The 19,923-nt window shown below is 39.4% G+C and overlaps 1 protein-coding gene across 1 annotated transcript in view; it reads right to left on the reverse strand.

The window, feature by feature from the left end:
- Positions 1-367: 367 nt before the first annotated feature.
- Osi23 (DUF1676 domain-containing protein Osi23) overlaps positions 368-19,923 on the reverse strand; it is a 28,761-nt gene continuing 9,205 nt past the window's right edge. The window contains exons 3-4 of the mRNA XM_065233538.1: positions 8,358-8,530; positions 368-757 (exon numbers count right to left, since the gene is read on the reverse strand). Of these exons, the coding sequence (XP_065089610.1) occupies positions 629-757; positions 8,358-8,530 (302 nt within the window). The 3' untranslated portion in view covers positions 368-628. The remainder of the gene's footprint in view (positions 758-8,357; positions 8,531-19,923) is intronic.

Consider the following 19,923-nt stretch of genomic DNA (forward strand, 5'->3'; position numbering starts at 1 on the left):
ATCCATCGAACCCGGTGTTCCAGAACAACTAGAACAACAATCAAATTCGATTTAATCCACCTGGTGGTCCCCCTGCAAAGAAGGCAGGAATCTGAGCTTGAAATGGGTCAGGCTGTGGCAGTAGAGGTGGGCCTTGTGGTTGAAATTGGGCCGCTGGAGGTGCACCTCCCCTATTAAACCATCGCGTTATCCCGGGTGGGCTAAAGTACGGCATTAGCGTTCTCACGTTGGACCAAAAAAGCTCGGACATGAAGTACTGGCAGCTGGCATAAATACTTCTGATAAAGTTCATGTACATTTGGAAACTCGACGACATCGTAGTGGACATGAATGCTAAATAATGTGACAAGGGTGTCCACAACGGTAGTGGTGGTGGTGCTGGCGGAAATTGTCCATCCATGTGACCAGGGTGTTGGAAGGGTTGATGATGATAAGGATTCGGTGGCGGTGGAGGACCGTGACCAGCCGCATTCCATAGATGGTAGAACTGCGGGGCTGGAGTCATTGTTGTTGTCTGTTGCTGAACCATGGCAGTAGTCGAGTGTTGCTGGGGCTGCTCCATTTCGTTGTGAGCAGAACTCGATAATCCGAAAAAACTTCGTCCTATTCTACGGTTGAAGCTTAGCTGCTATTCTATCGGTGGCATAGCGCGAGGTCCATATCCGGACTCACGGTCGTACAGGACAGATTGCGAGTGATGAGCATGATGATGATCAAGAGGGTGATAAAGTCCGTAATGAATTCCGGTTGAAGCTACCTGTAAGTATAGAATTCGAAAATGGATGGTGTTTCTATTATGAGCTGAAAAAGCTTATAAAATGTAATGTAGAAAATGTAATGTAGAAAATGTTGGCAAACCATTGCAGACTAATAAAAAAGGGTCAGAATTATGATTTATTTGATTTTGATTAACTCTGGACATGAAAGCATACAACCTAGGGGGCTGTTCATAAACTACGTAGACTCATTTTGAGAGGCCGCGTAATTTCAAAATATTGAAAAGCCCAGATCTTCTATTATGATTTAAAATGCAGTTCAACATCTTCAATGTCTAGAAAATCCTAGTCTTAAGATCTTAAAAATGTCAATGAGTCCCTGATTCTAGTACATGTTTTGCAATCATTTGTTTTTTTTTTGTCCGCGATCTCGAAATGCTTTGCCTGGAACTCATTTTTTTAAATCATGGTTTAAAAAAAATCTTACATCAATCACCACTATTCAATATGTGGATCTAATGAACAAAACAGCCAAAAAACGACCTTCGAAAAACTTAATGCTCTGCATCTCAGGCATATTTTAAGAATCAGAGACCTGAAAAATGGGACTTAGAAAATTTTGACTTGAAGCTGATCATATGTCAAAAATCTTGAAGTTAAAAAAAATGTTGCTGAGTTAGATCACACTTCCTGTCCCCTTTGGCAACGCCAATGCGGCACATTTAGGTATTCTAAGACTTTTGAACTTAACTAATTTTATCCTGTTATCACATGAATTATACATTTCCAGAACAACATGTGAAAAGGGCATACAAGCTTTTTGTAAACAAACCTTCTTATGCCCTTTTCTCGCCACCCATATGACACCAACGCAAACCTTTAACATCATCGGGTAGGGGACACTTTCCCCTTCTCGATGATATTGCTAGTTTGCGTAGGCGACCCTCGGTTGGTGAGAAAAGGGCCTACGAAGGTTTGTTTACAAAAAGCTTGTATGCCCTTTTCACATGTTGTTCTGGATTTTATGAATAATCAACAATAGAAATTTAAGGTATAAGAAGATTTCTATCCGTGTACTCATATTATTTTTCAAATGAAAATTACGTGTAAAGGCCAGAAATCGATGAATGACTCCTGGGTTGGGTTGTTGAGCGGGAGGGGGTTTAACATGCACGTTTTTTCAAGTCTCATTCCTCATTGTGGTGGACACGCCGTGATCCACCTTTAGCCGCTGACCTAGTCCTGCTTGATGCAGGACCTAGTGCCACGCCGTCCAAAGCGGTAATGAGCAGAGGCATGAGAGCAGCGCTGATTTATATCTTTTCAGGTTCAAGCAGAATGATGTGCAACCAAGTGGTATTCGTTTATGATGACTGGGTTTGGGAAAAAGGCTTATTTCATAAAATCAGTGATAAAATTATCATTTGTACATTTTCAAAAGTTTAATTACAGAAAAATTGGAAAAAATATTTATTTCAACAGGTTCGTAATGTAATATCCTATCGATCGGCGTATTTGGATTTCATTTTCATCTATAAATGACAAAATTACAAGCGTTCAAAACCTAACACTCCTTCACCACACATATTCTTTGATTTGCACCCCAGTATAGTCGACAAAGACGTATGTTGAGGCACCGGTGACGTCACCACCGAACGCGCAGCTACAAATACACGCACAACCGTTGGAGCGCACCTAACTGCAAGTAGCCGACCTAAAAGGATTATCATAATGTTCGGGAATCAAAACAAACGTGGAAAATTATATAGACCAAAAGAGGTAATAAGTAAATCTTATAATATAATTAGTGGCTTTTACAAGTGAAAATATATTGTTGAAATAAGGAAAATATAGTGGGAAATACCTTATAACGGAGCAAGTAAGTTGTATTACTGAAAGTACAATATTATAAAGTAATATTAACATTTAATGTTGTAATAAGTAGTAAAGGCAGTATAGCTGCTAAGAAGAGACAGCATATAAAGGACTGATTTGTTCAGGAAAAACTACTCATGTAAGTGAAACAAAATGAAATCAAAATAGTTTAAACTAAACAAATATATTTACAGTTTTGAGCTGTGTTAAAACAACACTGCTACAAAAAATTAGTTTTTAACTGATCCGAACAACGTAGTTCTACGTCAAAACAACAGCAGGTAATACGCACTTTCGAAGTAGCAGTGATTGGACAGATACTCACCGCTGTGGATTGAGGCGGCGTTGAAAAGTGGCAGCAGAAACATTGAAGTCAAATTGTCCACTAACATCGTTAAACCAAGAAGACATTATCCTGATAGGATTGTGTTGACCATAACGGCTGTTCCGGGTAGCAAGGTGCAGGAAATTACGTTGCCTCAAAGGTCTTTGCGGCGCATATACGTTCAATTTATCAAGAATATCTGGGGCATGGATTTCATTGGTCATTACCTTAGCGACGAAGATGGCTTACAAATTGGATCTTCGCTTCTCCAGAGTATCGATGCCTAACAGCAAACAACGATGTTCATATGGAGGAAGATTTGACGAATCACGCCAGGGTAAGTGCCCAAGAGCGAGGCGCACAAACTTTTTCTGCACCGCCTCGATACGGTCAATCCAGTTTCTGTTGAACGGGCACCATACCAGCACGGAAGATTCCAAAATAGATCGAACCAGTGCACAGAAAAGGGACTTCAGGCAGAGAGGATCATGAAATCCATCAGCAAGCTTAAACATGAAGCCGAGCTGTTTATTGGCTTTTGCAATCACGTCTTCGTAATGCGGTCGGAAAGTGAGTTCGCGGTCCAATATCACACCGAGATCCCTAACCTGATACAAGCGCTCGAGAGTTTGTCCACACATGCTGTAGTTGAAATTGATTGGTTGTTGCTTCCTGCTGAATGATATTGTGTTGCATTTGGCTATGCATAAATCGAGTAGGTTTCGCTTGCTCCAGTCCTCGAACGAATCTAATAACCTCTGCAACTCCAGGAAATCCTCAGTGCACGTGATGATCATAAAGATCTTAACATCGTCGGCATAGAATATTCGCTGTCCACGTGGCAACACAAAGGCAATCTCATTTATGATTAATGAGAAAAGCAGCGATCCAAGATTACTCCCTTGCGGTACGCCAGAAGGAATCATAAACGGCTCCGAATGTGACGAACCAATCCTTACTCTCACGGATCTTTCAGACAGATATGATCTAAACCAGCTAACAAGCGCGGAAGATACCCCAGCTTCTCGAGTTTTTGCAACAGGATATCATGATGTGAACCAGCGTCCATAGAGCGTATGCAGAGTGAGGTGAACTGAGTGAGGTTAGTAGTAACCGATCGTTTCGGGTAGTTTTTGGTGGCTTCAAAGAGAGCGTTGTTTACAATTATTTCAAAACCTTAGAGCAAGCGCTCAAGGACGTTATCCCACGGTAGTTGACGACGTTATATTTGTCACCCTTTTTGTGAATCGGTGACAGAAACGAAGTTCTCCATCCAGCAGAAAATGTTTGCTGTTGGAACGAGAGATTGAACAGTTTTACTAACGGTGTCATCAGAGAACTCGAGCAGTTTTTCAACACAGATGAAGGAATCCCATCAGGACCGGGTGACACGGAATGTTTGAGCTTGCGTAATGCATTTTCGACATGCTCCCCGCTGATCTGGAAAATTCCAAAGTCGATGCTGTCTAGCGGCGTATTACGAACAGCAGCCTCTATCTGCGGTGGCGTAGCAGGCGTAATTGAGAAGACATTCTTGAAGTGTTCAGCAAAGATCTCACATTTACTAGAGGCTGTGCTAGCAAATCGGTCGCCGAAATACATGGACGTAGGCAATCCATCTTCCTTGCGTTTAGTACGAACAAAAGACCAGAACTGTTTGGGATGTAGACGTAAATTTATCTGCGTACGATCAACGTATCGAGCATACAATAGACGGTTATACCGTGTGTACTTGTTACTGGCCATTACATAGCGATGTTTGGAGTGCTGCGAACGACTCCGACTATACGTTCGAAGTGCAGATCGCCTACGGCGCTTCAACTGGCGGAGGCTCCTGTTCGTCCAAGGAGGCTTCAGTGTAGAGCGCTGAAGAGGCACGTGAGCTTCGATGACTTGACGTATCTCCGTGTTGAAAATACATACAATATCGTCCAGATCCTGATCAGAATCCAAAAATTGTCAATCGATTGATAATAGCGCATCATTCATCGAACTATAACCTGCCCGACGAAAATTGAACCGGCAGTCGTCTAGAGATGGTTCTAATGACACTGGTACCGAAATAGAAACGGTGACGTCAATAGCAGGATGTGGAGTATCGATTTCTACGAGCGATTCAGCCGCTTCGGATACGCAACAGTCATTCACGAGTACTAAATCGAGGATCCGTGAACTGGAGTTCTTCACAGTATTGATTTGTGTCAAACCCTGGAAGCAGAAGGCATCGTACAATGCACAACTACACAACAAAAAATTCTGAATTTTACTGGCGATGTAAAATCCATGCATGCAAACATTCATACATGTAAACTTCCTTTTCACGTAAATTAGCAGCTTGCAAGAAATGTTGCAAACAAAAGTGAACAGTTGCATACAATATATGGAATATTGCATGACATGTCTCATAAATTTAAACGATCTATAATCTAAACTTGTATGATATATGACGCTCCATTTATGTGCATCATAGTAACGGAAATTTACACTACTTTTTAAGCTGTGTAGCATTCGTTAATCTGGATGTATGGGAATCTATTGTGAGGCCACCATCCTCTGATGGTACCCAGTGCATTTCAGGATGATTATAATCTCCAAACTGGAAAGCAAAGTCATGAGGCCTCAAGCCGGAAAGGATTGAATCAATGGAGTCAGTATGCTGCTGTATTTATGAGCGACAGATCGTCTCTACAATCAGGTGGTAGATAAAGCACTCCAATGCTGACATCATAGTTCTGCAGTTTTATTTTGATCCAAAGTTGCTCGAGAGCATTACTTATCGGAGCTGGATCAATACAGCAACACAATTTAGAAGAGACGGCCTGAACACAGTGTAAGAGTCATTGAATAATTGAGTAGACAAGATGTAATCGTTCAGCCAAGTTTCAGTTAGCACGATAACATCATATTCCGAGTCAGTTGTAGCTAAGAAGAAAGAATCTATCTTTGTCCGAAATCCTCGTGCATTCTTATAGTATATGCGTAGCTCGGAACTTCTCGTCCGTTCCTCGGCAGAATGCAATGAATTTGAGTGGGTGTTGCGCTGAAATCCAAATGTTGATCACGAGGAGAATAACCGAGAAAGCACGCATACTTGCCTGAAAAACCAGGATGGGAGACCCTCGCCCTATCTCCGACCACAGGGCCGGAACGACTTTGAAGGCAGGATACCACACATGACTGGCAGGAAACGGCAATTGGCTCGACTGGGTCAGAGTGAACGAGGGCTCCCAAGATACCTTGTTGCGTGCGTTCCGGTTGAATGATCGTCGTAGTACTCGAATAGACATTTTCCTCATTGCTGCATGAAGGGTCTTTGCTATGAATCGAAGCGCTGGAACACGGAAACTGATCAGGAAGGAAATTTTCATGAACACGTGCATACTTGCCTGCACGAGAAGGTTGGGAGACCCCGTCACCGATCTCAACAACAGGGCCAGATATGTTTTGGATATGTTTCACAATTAAGTGTGAGACACACAGTACTGATGAAGCCCCCGATTTCTCTGCCTCAGTCGCGCTTACTCCAGCCAGCGCTCAGCATAGTCGTTTCGGCCCTGATTGTAAATATAGGTCGGCGGTCTTGCAGCCAGCTGTTACTGGCAAGTATATTGATAATTCAGCCTCTGCTTTGCCTGATACCGCTGTGATGTCGACGATTTTTGCGTAGCTACCTCGGATCCTGGCCAAACCATGAGCAGAATTGATATCAATCCCGAGATGTTTTCTAAGGCATCCTCGAAACTCAAGTCGTCGTAAAATCAGGATTCTGACGGAATTCCGTCGGCGTTCCTCAAAACACACTTGAACAGTTTGTTGTCTCCACTGCTTCACGTTTTTCAACGGTCCGTGGACATCGGCGTTTTCACATCCTGTTGGAAGCTAGCGCACATGTTTCCAGTACACAAGAAAGGCAACAAACAGGACGTTGGCAAGTACCGTGGCATCACTTCGCTTAGCGCTGTTGCTAAATTGTTCGAACTCGTTGTTATGTTACTAGCTCACTGTAAGCCGTATATTAGTATCGACCAGCATGGTTTCATGGCTGGTCGCTCCACTGCCACTAACTTGCTGTGCCTTACTTCCTACATCTCTAACAGTAGGTCGGATCGTGCTCAGACGGATGTCATTTATACTTACTTATCTACAGCCTTCGATAAATTGACCGCAAAACTGGACAGGCTTGGTATCCACGGCTGCCTTTTGTTATGGTTTCAGTCGTACCTCACCGATCGTTATCTTACTGTTGTCATTAATGATCACCAGTCCCGTATGTTCGCTACTACGTCCGGCAAATCCCAGGGTAGTCACATGGGACCGCTGATTTTTCTGATTTGTTTCAACGACGTGAATCTAGTAATGAATACAGCGCAATCGGTGGTTTACAGAGACTCTTCAATAGAATCTCCGCACTATTTTACTTTGACCTGACTCGCCAGCTGCTTCACCGGAGGTTTAGTTCGTTTTTTTCTCTAGATCAGTTGAGTTTGTCTAGCAATGTTCCTTTTTTAAAGAGATGACTATTGACTATTTGATGTTTAGTTTTCGTACTTTTCATGTTTAGTTTAGGCTACATCATTGTGGCCAATAACGCCTGTTGATGTTTAGTCATAAATAAATAAATATGCTACTCTGAGTAAATAAAAATATGGACAGGAACATGAACCGTCGTAGCAACTCATTAGTTTAGGGTTTTACACAGGTTAAAGGAGCATTTTTCTAAAAAGGTTACTTACCATCTTCCCCATAAAAATTCTAGAAACTATACAGAAATGAAAAATTAACTTTAGAAATACTATGCTTCTTAAACTTTGGAATAATGCCATTTTACTGCGAAGCTACCCAGATTTTCTGTCCCGCCTTTGTTTTATGTTTAGTCGGAGGAGCATAGCGACGGGCAATCGCCTAAAAAAAGAACCTGCTCAAGAAGATTCCAAAAGAAAATTATTTTGGATGTGCATTCTAGATGTTTACCCGTCACTCCGTTCCTATGACTAAAAATTCACGGGCAGGACAGTAAATCTGAGAGCTACGCAGTAAAAGAGCATTTTCCAAGGTTTAGGAAGCATTCCATCGGGTATTCTAAATTACGGTAGTTGATAAATTATCCCAATATATGATGACGTCCTTTTGAACGCGATCCACGTGTACTACCAAGTTTGCAGCTTTATTTGAATACTTAAATCCCTCACACCAGAGCAAATCGTGTCGTAAAAAACAAAACAGAAAGCTTGGAACTCACATATCCTTACTTCTTGTATGATTTATTTCATTTGCCCGGATATATGTATGTTTTTGCCATAGATCAGAGCAACGTGTCTATTCTCAGCCTTATCCCTCTGAATCACGTGAAGACGTCTGTTACATTTTTTTCTCTTACCAGCAAGGAATGCAATAATATATCGCAGATTTATAAGCACACAGCATACTTACGCAAAGCTTACCCTTTTCATTCCATTGATAGATGCCAACAGCAGAGCGAGTTTTGCCATCAGGAATGCTTTCCCACTGAGCGCTGCTAGGAACTGGAATCCCAGTGGAACCGCGAACATACCGAATACTGTCACTCCGAATATCATCATCGGTATCATCTGCTGTCGTTGGCGACGATGACGTCCTACAGGGAACCGGAAAATGGAAAATTGATGTGATGTTTGAACGCAACGAAAAACTTGTAAAACATAGTCTTTGATGGGTAATCTATTGCTGTCATCTAATAAACATCATAAACAAGTTATTATAGCCGAGAAAATTGCTGAAGCACGTCTATGTTGATCGTGTCAGTGTTGCATAATTAATTCTATACCTCTTGCATCTGATTTGGTTATGTCACTTTCAACTTTGAAGCCAACTGGCAAAGATTGCTGCTAAACTTGGAACCGAAAACGACATAGCATGCTAGCCCAGTTATCCCGGTCATTCAGCAGCTGCATAATTATCCAGAGCACGTCATCGCTGGACTCTGCCAGCGCAATTTGATTGGAGTTTACCCATCCCAACAGCAAGGGATCCATAATAACGATCTGCGATAATTGAGTTGCTATGTCGCTAATGGCTATTTGCACGGTAACGTTGCGTTCATTTACAATGTCGCGACGTGTTTGCTTGTCGCCGAAAGTGCGTGGAGCAATAAAATCAATCTGATGTCAAGTTCGCTGGCCTGACAGATGGCAAATTGTGTACGGCTTGATAGAAATGTGATTGGATTCAAAATCATAAGAAGTGATTGTACAATGGGGTAAAGGTCGGTCGTAATTCATTTGTTTTAAAAGGACTAATTTGTATGTTTTGTCCAACAATAGGAAAGTATAGCAATAGAATCGTTTCCCAACGCTGGTAATTTGAAGGTAATTTTGAAAGAATATGGCTTAAAAAAATGTTTTCTACTTCATTGTATTATACCTCAGAACCATTTGAATATTATCTTATATAGTCATTTTTATATATCTAAGATATGAGCCACCAGTGACAATTGACGTGTTTAGTTGGACTCTAAAGAATCATATATTTGCTAAGTAGCCCATATTCAAGGGGTAAGTCACTCAGCACCGAAATTATATTGTACACAGCTTGGGCACATTTTCGACACAATCTCGCAGGCATTGGATTGTTGTTAATAAAATGGGAGCACTGATGGACAACTGTCATTGAAGTTGTTCAAAACATTACGTGCTGTTTGACTGTGTTAATCAGACAGTTAATCAGACCTCATTAGTACCCTTAATTCAAATAATACTGCAACTCACTAAAGAAGTCTATTCACCACCCTCTATAGTCGGTCTCCAACAATGCTCCCCACCGGTTCCAACTCTTTCCGGCCGAAAGATTAGGTTTGAGGGCATTACAAAACACTAAAACACGGGACTTTTATTACACTATGGATCACAAAACACCGAAATGGCTGAAGTGCGAAAACACACCCGCCACTTCCCACGTCATCCTCAATCCGATTTATCCTTGCGATTTCAAACCAAAACATTCAAGGTGTCAGAAATACCGGATTGCCAGGATGGGTGTTTTGCAAACAATCGCAGCTTGCTCTATGACCGGCACAATCGGCATACTTTCGACACACTGACAAAAAAGATGACCCAAAATTGGTGTGCGGAGTGACCTACCCCTTGTCTATTTTGCTTTTTCTTCAATTTTGCGAAAACATTTTTTTTAGCTAAAATGTGCTGCAAGATAGATGCGTATCATTGCGTATCAATAAAAACCTACCCACTTGATAGAATTTTTGTAATTTATGTTGGCTCTCATTATGCTCGAAAAAATCGCAGATGGTCCTTACAATCAAAACAATTTATCATTAAGAAAGGTATACAGAGTTTCCTGTATAGCTTTTAGAATATAAAATCGTTGAAAATAGATTTTAGTCATTTCAACAGAAAATTGTTAAACTTTGTCATTTATCTTATTTGTATTTGATATATTTTTTTTGATAAATATTTGAATCAATCTAAACAATATTTCACTATTCGATTGTTATCATCAAATGTTGACTAAATAACTCAATATATGACGTTCCAAACACATTTCAACGCTAAAATCTAAGAAAAATAATTATGACCAAGTTTTGTATGGAGCCACCCCACTGTGCAATGGTGGCTATTTTAATCTACAAAGTTGTTCACGGTTTAAGGTTCACTTACATGGAAACAAATGTCAATCATTCGCAATTAGTTCACCAGGCTCGCGAAAGATCTATAAAAAAAAAGCCAAACAGCCAGTGTCTGTCCGGCTGTTCATCTTTTGTGCTTTGGGAAGAGTTAGGTATGACATTCTAAAGCTACGGAGCTTGCATAACATAGAGTAAGCGGTTCTAAAACTTATGAGGGTTGAAACCCTCTTTTGAAAATGTCATGATCTCACGATCCACCAACATTGAAGACGGATGTTTTAAGACCAAATATTAAATTATTAATTATTAAATATTAATTATAATAAAAGCCCAATCCTCATGTCAAACACTCCAGATGCAGAAGAGACGACCACAAATCACAGACCCTGAGGTGGTTGAAGTGGAAAATTCTTAATGGTGTGAACAATGTCACGTGATGAGGAAAATGTTGCGTCACACAGCATAGAAAATATTGCACGACATGAAATACAGTACTGGCAATAATAAAGTATACACTCCAGTTAAATTTCCCAATTAATATTGCAAGTTTTATTGAGGCTTTAAAGCATTCTTCAAGTGGACAGTATTGGTAGTATTTTTATTAAAAATGCGAATTGGATCCATAAAATTTTACCATTCCACACTCTGCGCCAGATTTGAAGGCAAAACTTCAGCTTTCTTCACAGAAAAATTTAAAACCCCTTTGAGTAGCAATTTAATTTTTAAACATGATTTAAGTGTTAATTATTTTCTGTGTATTTATTTTTTCGGAAGAAACCCAGCCCCACTCTGAAAGCCTCCCTTACAAATAAAACCTAACTTTACCATAAAGATCATTTTATTGCCTACAACTTTCATGAGATTGCACATTGAGATGCACTACACTTACTAGGAGTACGGCAAAGGTTGTCATGGAGAATGTTAATCTCCTATACAAGTGTGACGATTGTCTGTCTAGTTGTGACGAGCCGAGTGATTCGATCTCGCATGTTAGAAATATTGAGGAAGAAGTGAAAAGAATATCTGCTATTTCTGCCTCGATCACAAACATGCGAGATCAGATTGCTGCTCAAATTGATAACGCGTTGAAGACCGGTATGGAAGCTATCCGTTTAAATGTAAATGGTACCCTGAAGGAAGCCGTTGGCGGACTTGAAATATTATTAAATGAAAAATTGGAAAATATGACTAGTTCATTTTCGAGAATTATTGCGGACAAAAATTTAGTTGCAATGAATAATTGCAGTGGATCTGGGCCGATTCCCTCTGAAGCGGGTCAAATCCCCGATGGTAATAGTAATAGTCATGTCGAAGAGAATTCTACTAATGATAAAGTTAAATGTAGTTTCGCTGATGCTTTGAAAAACGGACAAGGGGACAGTAAAAGTAAGGATATCAGTAAAAATAAAGTTGAAAATGATAAAAGTAAGTTTGAAAGTAAAAAACTGAACAACCGTAAGGCTCGCCCGGTCATTGTGATTAAACCTAAAGAGTCCAAACAAGACTGCGAGGAAACTCGCAAGTTTTTGAAAACAAACCTGGACCCAAAAACACACAAAATCAGTAACTTTAGAAACGGGAAAGATGGCTCCATTATTGTTGAGTGTGCAACAGGATACAATGTAAATGAGGTGAAAAAGGGCATTGAAAGCAATTTGGGTGAAAACTACAACGCTGTTGTTCCCACATCGGTGCCAATGTTAAAAGTTGTGGGCATGAGCGATCAGTATTCCTCCGATGTCTTCATTGACTTCTTAAAAAGTCAAAATGAAGACATCGCAATTAATGATGTAAAAGTAGTTAACATGTTTGAAAATCCACGCTTCACTTACAACAAGTTTAGTGTTGTGATTGAAGTCGATATCGAGACGTATAAATGTTTGTTATGTGCGAAAAAAGTAAATGTAGGGTTTGATCGGTGCTCGATAGTTCCCGCGATTAATGTTTTGCGATGCTTTATATGTGGAGAATTTGGGCACAAAAGCACGGATTGCAAAAATTGCGAACGATGCTCTAGATGCAGCAAACAACATAGCACCTCTAAGTGTACGTCAACTGTATTGAAATGCGTTAATTGTTTAAAAACTAATAAGGAGCGTAAATTAAATCTGGACGTCAACCACGCAGCATTTAGTTCTAATTGTTTTGTGTATAAAAAACTATATGATCAGAAAAAAGCAGCTTACATTTCAATAAATAGCAACCAAGTTCCAGTAGTAATGTGAGTAAATTAGAGATTTTATATTTGAATATTGCGGGGTTATCTACAAACTACGTAACATTACGTCAGATTGTAGAAGAAAATCGTCCACTTTTGGTTTTGTTAGCAGAAACACATATTGTAGAAATTGAATCTTTTGATCAGTATAGCATTCCGGGATATAAAGCTGCTGCTTGTTTGTCACATTCGATTCGATTTGTTTCATGCATTGGGAATTCAGTGTGTTGACTGTGTAGTGGAGCTCCACCCGTCATCAAGGAGGCGGACGACGGGAGATGAAGCAAAGTGTGGTGCTTCTTTTGGCAATACTTGCAGCACCCACTGGTACAGTTTCTTGCTTGGTGGGATGCTTTGATGCAATTGATGCATAGGTTGTTCCGTTTAACTAAATCGAAACGTTGATGCGGAGTTTGATCACGAAAGACCTCGCATTGGAACAGAAAATGCGCTTGTTTGCACGCAGCGCATTTAGGAGTTTGTTCTGTGGCCGAATGGGCCAACACTTGTCGTGACTTCGTAGGCTTGGTCTCCATCGACGGTGTACAAACTAATTGGGAGAGCTTGAGGGACTGCAGTGTGCGTGAGTGATCATGGATAAACTTTATGAGATCGTCGTACGAAGGACGCTGGGTTTTGTCACGGTTATTTTCCCACTGTTTCTGTGAGGTGGCATCCATACGACTGAAAAGGAGCTCCACCAACACAGAATCCCAATGCTGCGCCTTGGTTTCTAGAGAGTCCAAGATTTTCACGTGTTTCTCGAACTCATCTGCCAGTTCAGAAAGGCCAGAAGCGGACTCATTCCGCAGCGGAGAAACGGAAAAAAGCGCAGAGATGTGTTGCTTGATCAACAAATTCTTGTCCTCGTAACGATCCGTTATCAACTTCCACGCAACAGTGTAGCTGTACGTAGAAACGGCAAGAGAAGAGATGATACGAGCAGCATCCCCTTTCAACGAAGCTCGAAGATAATGTAGCTTCTGAATGTTTGTTAATTGGTAGTTGTCATGGATCATGGATTTAAACAAGTCATGAAAGCCAGACCAATCTTCAGGGTTCCCATCAAATTCTGGGATTTTTAGCTCTGGGAGGCGCACACCAGAGGAAGGGAGCATAATCTGCTGTTGTTGTACGGGAGCAGGTGGATTGGCTTGGGTAGGAGCTGGAAGCTTTCTCGTAAGTGAACCCTTCAATCGATAGTACAAGTTCTGAAACTCGGCACGAGTTTCAGCGGCACCAGGGTCTTCACCGCAAAGTGCTTCAAGCTCCATATCAACGTGTTCCAGCTCATCCCATAACTTGTCCAAACGATCAAGCCGAAATGGAATCTCGGCTGCTTGCGAAATATCATAATTTTGGTCAAATTCGCGAATCAATTGCGCTGATTGCAGTAGGTTGCCCCGCTTGGCAGCCAGTTGTTTCAACTGCTTGGCTTTCTTGCTCCGCGTGGCGGTAGCCATTCTGCCTCAACAAAGAAAAAGAGGTCACTCACCTGCTTCGACCGTACTTAACCTTTCGATCGTTACAACGTGGACTGTTTGGAGGAAATCTTCTCGGCGATACTGCGACGATGGTTGGCCAAACGGGTACTTTGACGACGGCACTCTGGGGCGGTCCAAATCCTATGCAGTCCAACACAGCGACAGCAGCAACCGGTAATTAATTATCTCCAACAGCACAACACTCTTTGCGGGAGCGGCGTGGCAATCTTCCTCACAAATAGTCGCACTAACAATGTAGAACCTCAGCGTGAGGAGAAACAATAACTAAACGGTAGCTTCTATTGTACTGGGCAGATACACGCAGTGAAAGCACACGCGGGACGGTTCGAATGGTTATAAATGTTCGCGACGAATTGATTGTTCCGTTGGAACGCAATCACTGTCCGGGATGTGTTCCCGGGTTTCGGCACCAAGTTTGTTTCTTTGAAAAACTCGAACAGCTGGTACAATTTGGATCTTTTGCGTCTTAAACGTAAGAGGGACAAATGGTACAAAAAGTTTTGTAGATCTAATAGTGATAATCATTGGAACAGGTACACGGTCGTGCGTAATAAATATTCACAATCGATTAAGAAAACTCGATGTGAATATATTCAGAGGAAAATTGATCAGCATCAAAACAACAGCAAAGAGTTATGGAAAATTTTGAATTCTTTGATGAAGCCTAGTAATTGTAAATCGCGGACCATAACTTTTGATGGCATATTAGAACAGTCAGAACAAGTAATTGCTTCTAAGTTTAATGACTATTTCGTCGAGAGCGTTTCACTGATCAATCAATCTATTGAACTGATCAATGAACCGGACGAAATAAAACAGCCGATTAATAGTAATTGTAGATTTAATGGTTTTCACCCAATTACATTAGATGAACTTAAAAATATTTGCTTTTCATTAGGAAAAACGGCTGGAGTAGATAATGTTAATGCTAGAGTTATTCAAGATTGCTTTCATGTCATTCGACACACTCTGCGGGACCTTATTAATCAATCATTGCAATCTGGGCACGTGCCGCATATTTGGAAAGAATCTTTAGTTGTTCCTATACAAAAAGTTGCTGGGACGATTAAAGCCGAAGAGTTTCGTCCCATCAACATGTTGCACACATTAGAGAAAATTTTGGAACTTGTTGTAAAAGGCCAGCTGTTAGAATATTTAAATAGTAACTGTTTGTTGATACCGGAACAATCGGGATACCGGGAAGGCCATTCTTGTGAAACCGCGTTAAACTTAGTGTTTGCTAAATGGAAAGAAAATTTGGAGCATAAAGATACGATTGTTGCTGTGTTTTTGGATCTAAAACGCGCTTTTGAGACAATTTCTAGGCCCTTATTGTTGAGAACAATCAAGCGCTTTGGAATTTCGGGTTCTGCATACAAATGGTTTGAAAGCTATTTGTCTGACAGAACTCAACGGACTGTTTTTAATGATTTTGTATCTTGTCCCGTTGACAATGACCTTGGAGTGCCTCAGGGAAGTGTATTAGGGCCCCTTTTATTTATTATGTATATTAATGACATGCAACGAGTTTTACGGTTTTGTGATATTAATCTTTTTGCTGACGATACTGTGTTATTCATTGCAGCTAAAGATTTAGAAGAAGCCGTTTCACGCTTGAATGAAGATTTGCGTTCTCTAAGTAGATGGTTGAAGTATAAACAATTGAAATTGAATATAAGTAAAACTAAATTCATGGTAATTTCGCGAAATCGTGTAGATGATGATGTCTCTGTTGTTATTGATGATGAGACACTTGATCGCGTTCAGGAAATTAAATATCTTGGCGTGATTATTGATGACAAACTCAAGTTCAATTCTCATATTGACAATGTCATCAAGAAAATTGCCAAGAAGTATGGAATCCTATGTCGCTTGAAAAACGATTTAACTATTGGTAGTAAAATACAGTTATACAAATCAATCATCTCCCCTCATCTAGACTTTTGCCCTTCCATTTTATTTTTGGCCAATGAAACACAAATATCGAGATTACAGCGTTTGCAGAATAAAGTAATGCGTTTGATTTTAAGATGTAATAGATTCACTTCCTCAACTTTTATGCTGGACGCTTTGCAATGGCTGTCAGTGAAGCAAAGAATTGTGTTTTTGACTATGGTGTTCATTTTTAAAGTAGTTAACGGTTTGCTGCCTCGATATTTGTATGATCGGATTGAAAGAGGAAGTGATTTTCATAGATATAACACTAGAAACGCGGATGAAGTAAGAACACCACATCTTTTGAATAATGCTTCACAAAATTCATTATTTTTCAAAGGTATAAATGTTTTCAATTCGATGCCTAGACACATCAAGCGTGCAACTACACTTACAGAATTCAAGAGACGCTGCATTTCACATGTAAAAGCTGTTTATTGAGCAGTTAAATTTTTATGAATGGATAAATCATGTATCTTGACAAAGTTATCTCTAACGGATTATTTTGTATGGAGACTGTCATATAGACATTTTAGTAATTTGTGTAGCATATACAAAAAACTACATTGTTTGCCTCGATGGTGATGATGGATTTTTAGTTTTTTGATTTTGTAGCAGTAATAGTAAAAATAGCTTTGAGTAGTCTACGATGGTTTGAGCCTCGCGCGCGGAATACAGGTATAAATGACTAATACGTGGAAATTGTGGCAAAAGCCTTGAATTAGTAAAGGGTTGGCTGGAAGTCGTTTCCTTGGATATAGTCCTGGCACTGCAGAAGCTTAAACGTGTAAATCCCAGGTCACGCGTAAATGGAAGTATTGTCGAGGACTATACTTGGACTTTTGATAACTAGTTACACCTTTGAATGTTTTTGGTTGATGCCTATAGCATATTTAACAGGACATTTATATCTGTAATTGTAACCAGCTCGATTTTGTTTGCAAACCTGGTTAAAATGTTTATATTTAATTATCTTAAAGATAACTCGTCCAGCTCAAACCTTTGTAGGGGTAAGAGGTGGGACCATCATCATCATTTTTTTTTTAAATCTCATACTTCATGTTATAAAATTTAATATTTTCATGTTATGATTTTTTGAAACAACAAAACCCTGTTTTTACAGATCTAACATACAGATCGTCTTTACAGTATCTTTAAGATACCCTAACGGTCGTGATGTGTGAACTAATCTAAATAGTATAAAATTTGCCTGCGTTCATCAATAAACCAAGACAGGTTGACAAATCTCGTACAACTTTTCAAATAGACCAAATATACCTATATTGATAAATTCTCTTAATCGAGTGTCGCTTTTGTTAATAGACTTGGATACTAAATCATTTGATAGTGCATTGGAGCATTACTGTCAAAGTTGCGACCTACAGTCTTAGATTTTTCTACCGAGATCGGCTGTGCAAACAAAAACTGAGATATCAGCAAACATTTCATTTGTTTGCTGAGATTCAGCTAAGCATTATCCGAGACTCAGCAATCAAATTTCACTTTTGCTGAGATCTCAGTGAAACTTATTTTGCCGAGATTTGCACAGCCGAGCTCAGTAGAAAAACCTAAGTGTGTATCACAATCAGGGATGGAAAATCATTTACATTCATTTCGTGCATTCATTTAATTCATTTGCTTCTAACTTTTTTCATCAACAGAATAGCGTAAAATTATGTATGAAGCTTTTGTAGCTTTTGATATGAACTACAACTTTTGTTAGTAACTAAAATCTGTATCTCTTATGCATGACGAAATAGAGCTAGCAGAACATGTTATTGTTTTTCAGTGAATGCAATGTACATTCACTGAAAAACAATGGTGGGTTCTTATCGCTCTGATTCATCATGCATAAGAGATAAAAATTTGAGTTGTTTACAAAAGATGTAGCTTATATCAAACCCTATAAAACCTTCAAACACTATTTTATGGAACTTTGTTGATGAAAAAAGTTAGAGGCAAATGAATGTAAATGAATGCACGAAATGAATGTAAATGATTTTCCATCCCTGATCACAATCACGATCGTCAAACAGCTGATGGTAGTAAGTGCTTGTCGAAGCACTCTCCATGACCATTTATCAAGTTGACGAAAGAAGTAAAAAGCAACTGGTGAATGTCGTCTTCGGTGGTGATCCATCACCGATCTGGTCATTCCCGACAATCACGACACTCATCTGTGTTCGATTTGAAGCAGTTGCTGCTCTGCTTGCTTATGTGAGTGAGCCCAACAGCTTCCGTTTAATTTTGCCAGCTTTGTTTGTAACTCGCACAGTCACGCGTGCCGAAACGAATTTGGAATACGTAGGCATTGTTTTCATTTTCTTCTGTCGTTTCACTTTTTCTCATCATCGTTCTGCAGAAGTCTTCACTGTTTTCGTTGTGCTTTACATCATCAGCAGCGAGTGTTACGTTTTGCCTGTGAGCAGCGACCATTACTGGTGATTGTTGTTTGCCATGCCTCTACCTCTCACTGTGGGACAAAACGTTCTGTCAGCGATGGTCGTCTGATGCGTTGACGAGTGTCGAGTGAGTGTCATGATATTTTGCATCACTGATTACTGTATATTCATGCAATGCACAGTGGTCCAGAATGCAGATTTAGGTGGAATGATATGTTTTGAGCCTTTAGACTAAAAGTCTCTTCTACAAAGTTGTTTCTTATAGTTAGGCCCTCATTTTTATGACAATGAATTGTAGGGTGGTTCCTGTTATCATTAAAATCAAAAATCTAACTTTTTTGTTTGAATAAATTAAGGTATACATTCTTCGGCAAAGTTATAGCTGAGCTAATTTCAAGCAACTTTGTTCAAGATAACTATTTTGTATCTCTTAAATTGGCCGATTTAGAGCTATTTTCTTGAATTGAGTTAGGGTGGCTCTTAAAAAACAGTTTTTTTGCTCTAGTTTTCTTATTTCGAATTTCTCAGCAAAGATGTCTTGAGATAACTTTTAGATCTTAAGAAGGCGCAAATTTTTGCTGCACAAAGCTTGTCAATATCTTTGGTCGATCAAGAGTTATTGGCGTTTTTATACTAAAAAAATGCACTTTTCAAATGTTAATATCTCTGTTTGGGGCAAACAAAAAAAAAGATTTTTTGCAGCATTTGAAAGGGTGTATGTTATTTTCAATAATATGAAAAAATTGGAGGTATGTTATTTTTTAAACTCGTATAAAATCAATTTGAATTTATTCAAATTTTTTACTATATTTGAGTATATATTTTTTGTTGCCTGTATCTCTTCTAATAAAAAAGATATACTCAAATATAGTAAAAAATATGAATAAATTCAAATTGATTTTATACGAGCTTAAAAAATAACATACCTCCATTTTTTCATATTATTGAGAATAACATACACCCTTTCAAATGCTGCAAAAAAACTTTTTTTTTGTTTGCCCCAAACAGAGATATTAACATTTGAAAAGTGCATATTTTTAGTATAAAAACCTCAATAACTCTTGATCGACGAAAGATATTGACAAGCTTTGTGCAGCAAAAATTTGCGCCTTCTTAAGATCTAAAAGTTATCTCAAGACACCTTTGCTGAGAAATTCGAAATAAGAAAACTAGAGCAAAAAAAAACTGTTTTTTTAAGAGCCACCCTAACTCAATTCAAGAAAATAGCTCTAAATCGGCCAATTTAGGAGATACAAATAAGTTATTTCCAACAAAGTTGCTTGAAATTAGCTCAGCTATTGCCGAAGAATGTATACCTTAATTTATTCA

This window comes from Ochlerotatus camptorhynchus, unplaced genomic scaffold (genome assembly GCF_037179485.1).
Source record: "Ochlerotatus camptorhynchus isolate MF236.1 unplaced genomic scaffold, CSIRO-AGI_Acam_v1.1 ptg000404l, whole genome shotgun sequence".
In the NCBI taxonomy this organism is placed as follows: domain Eukaryota; kingdom Metazoa; phylum Arthropoda; class Insecta; order Diptera; family Culicidae; genus Ochlerotatus; species Ochlerotatus camptorhynchus.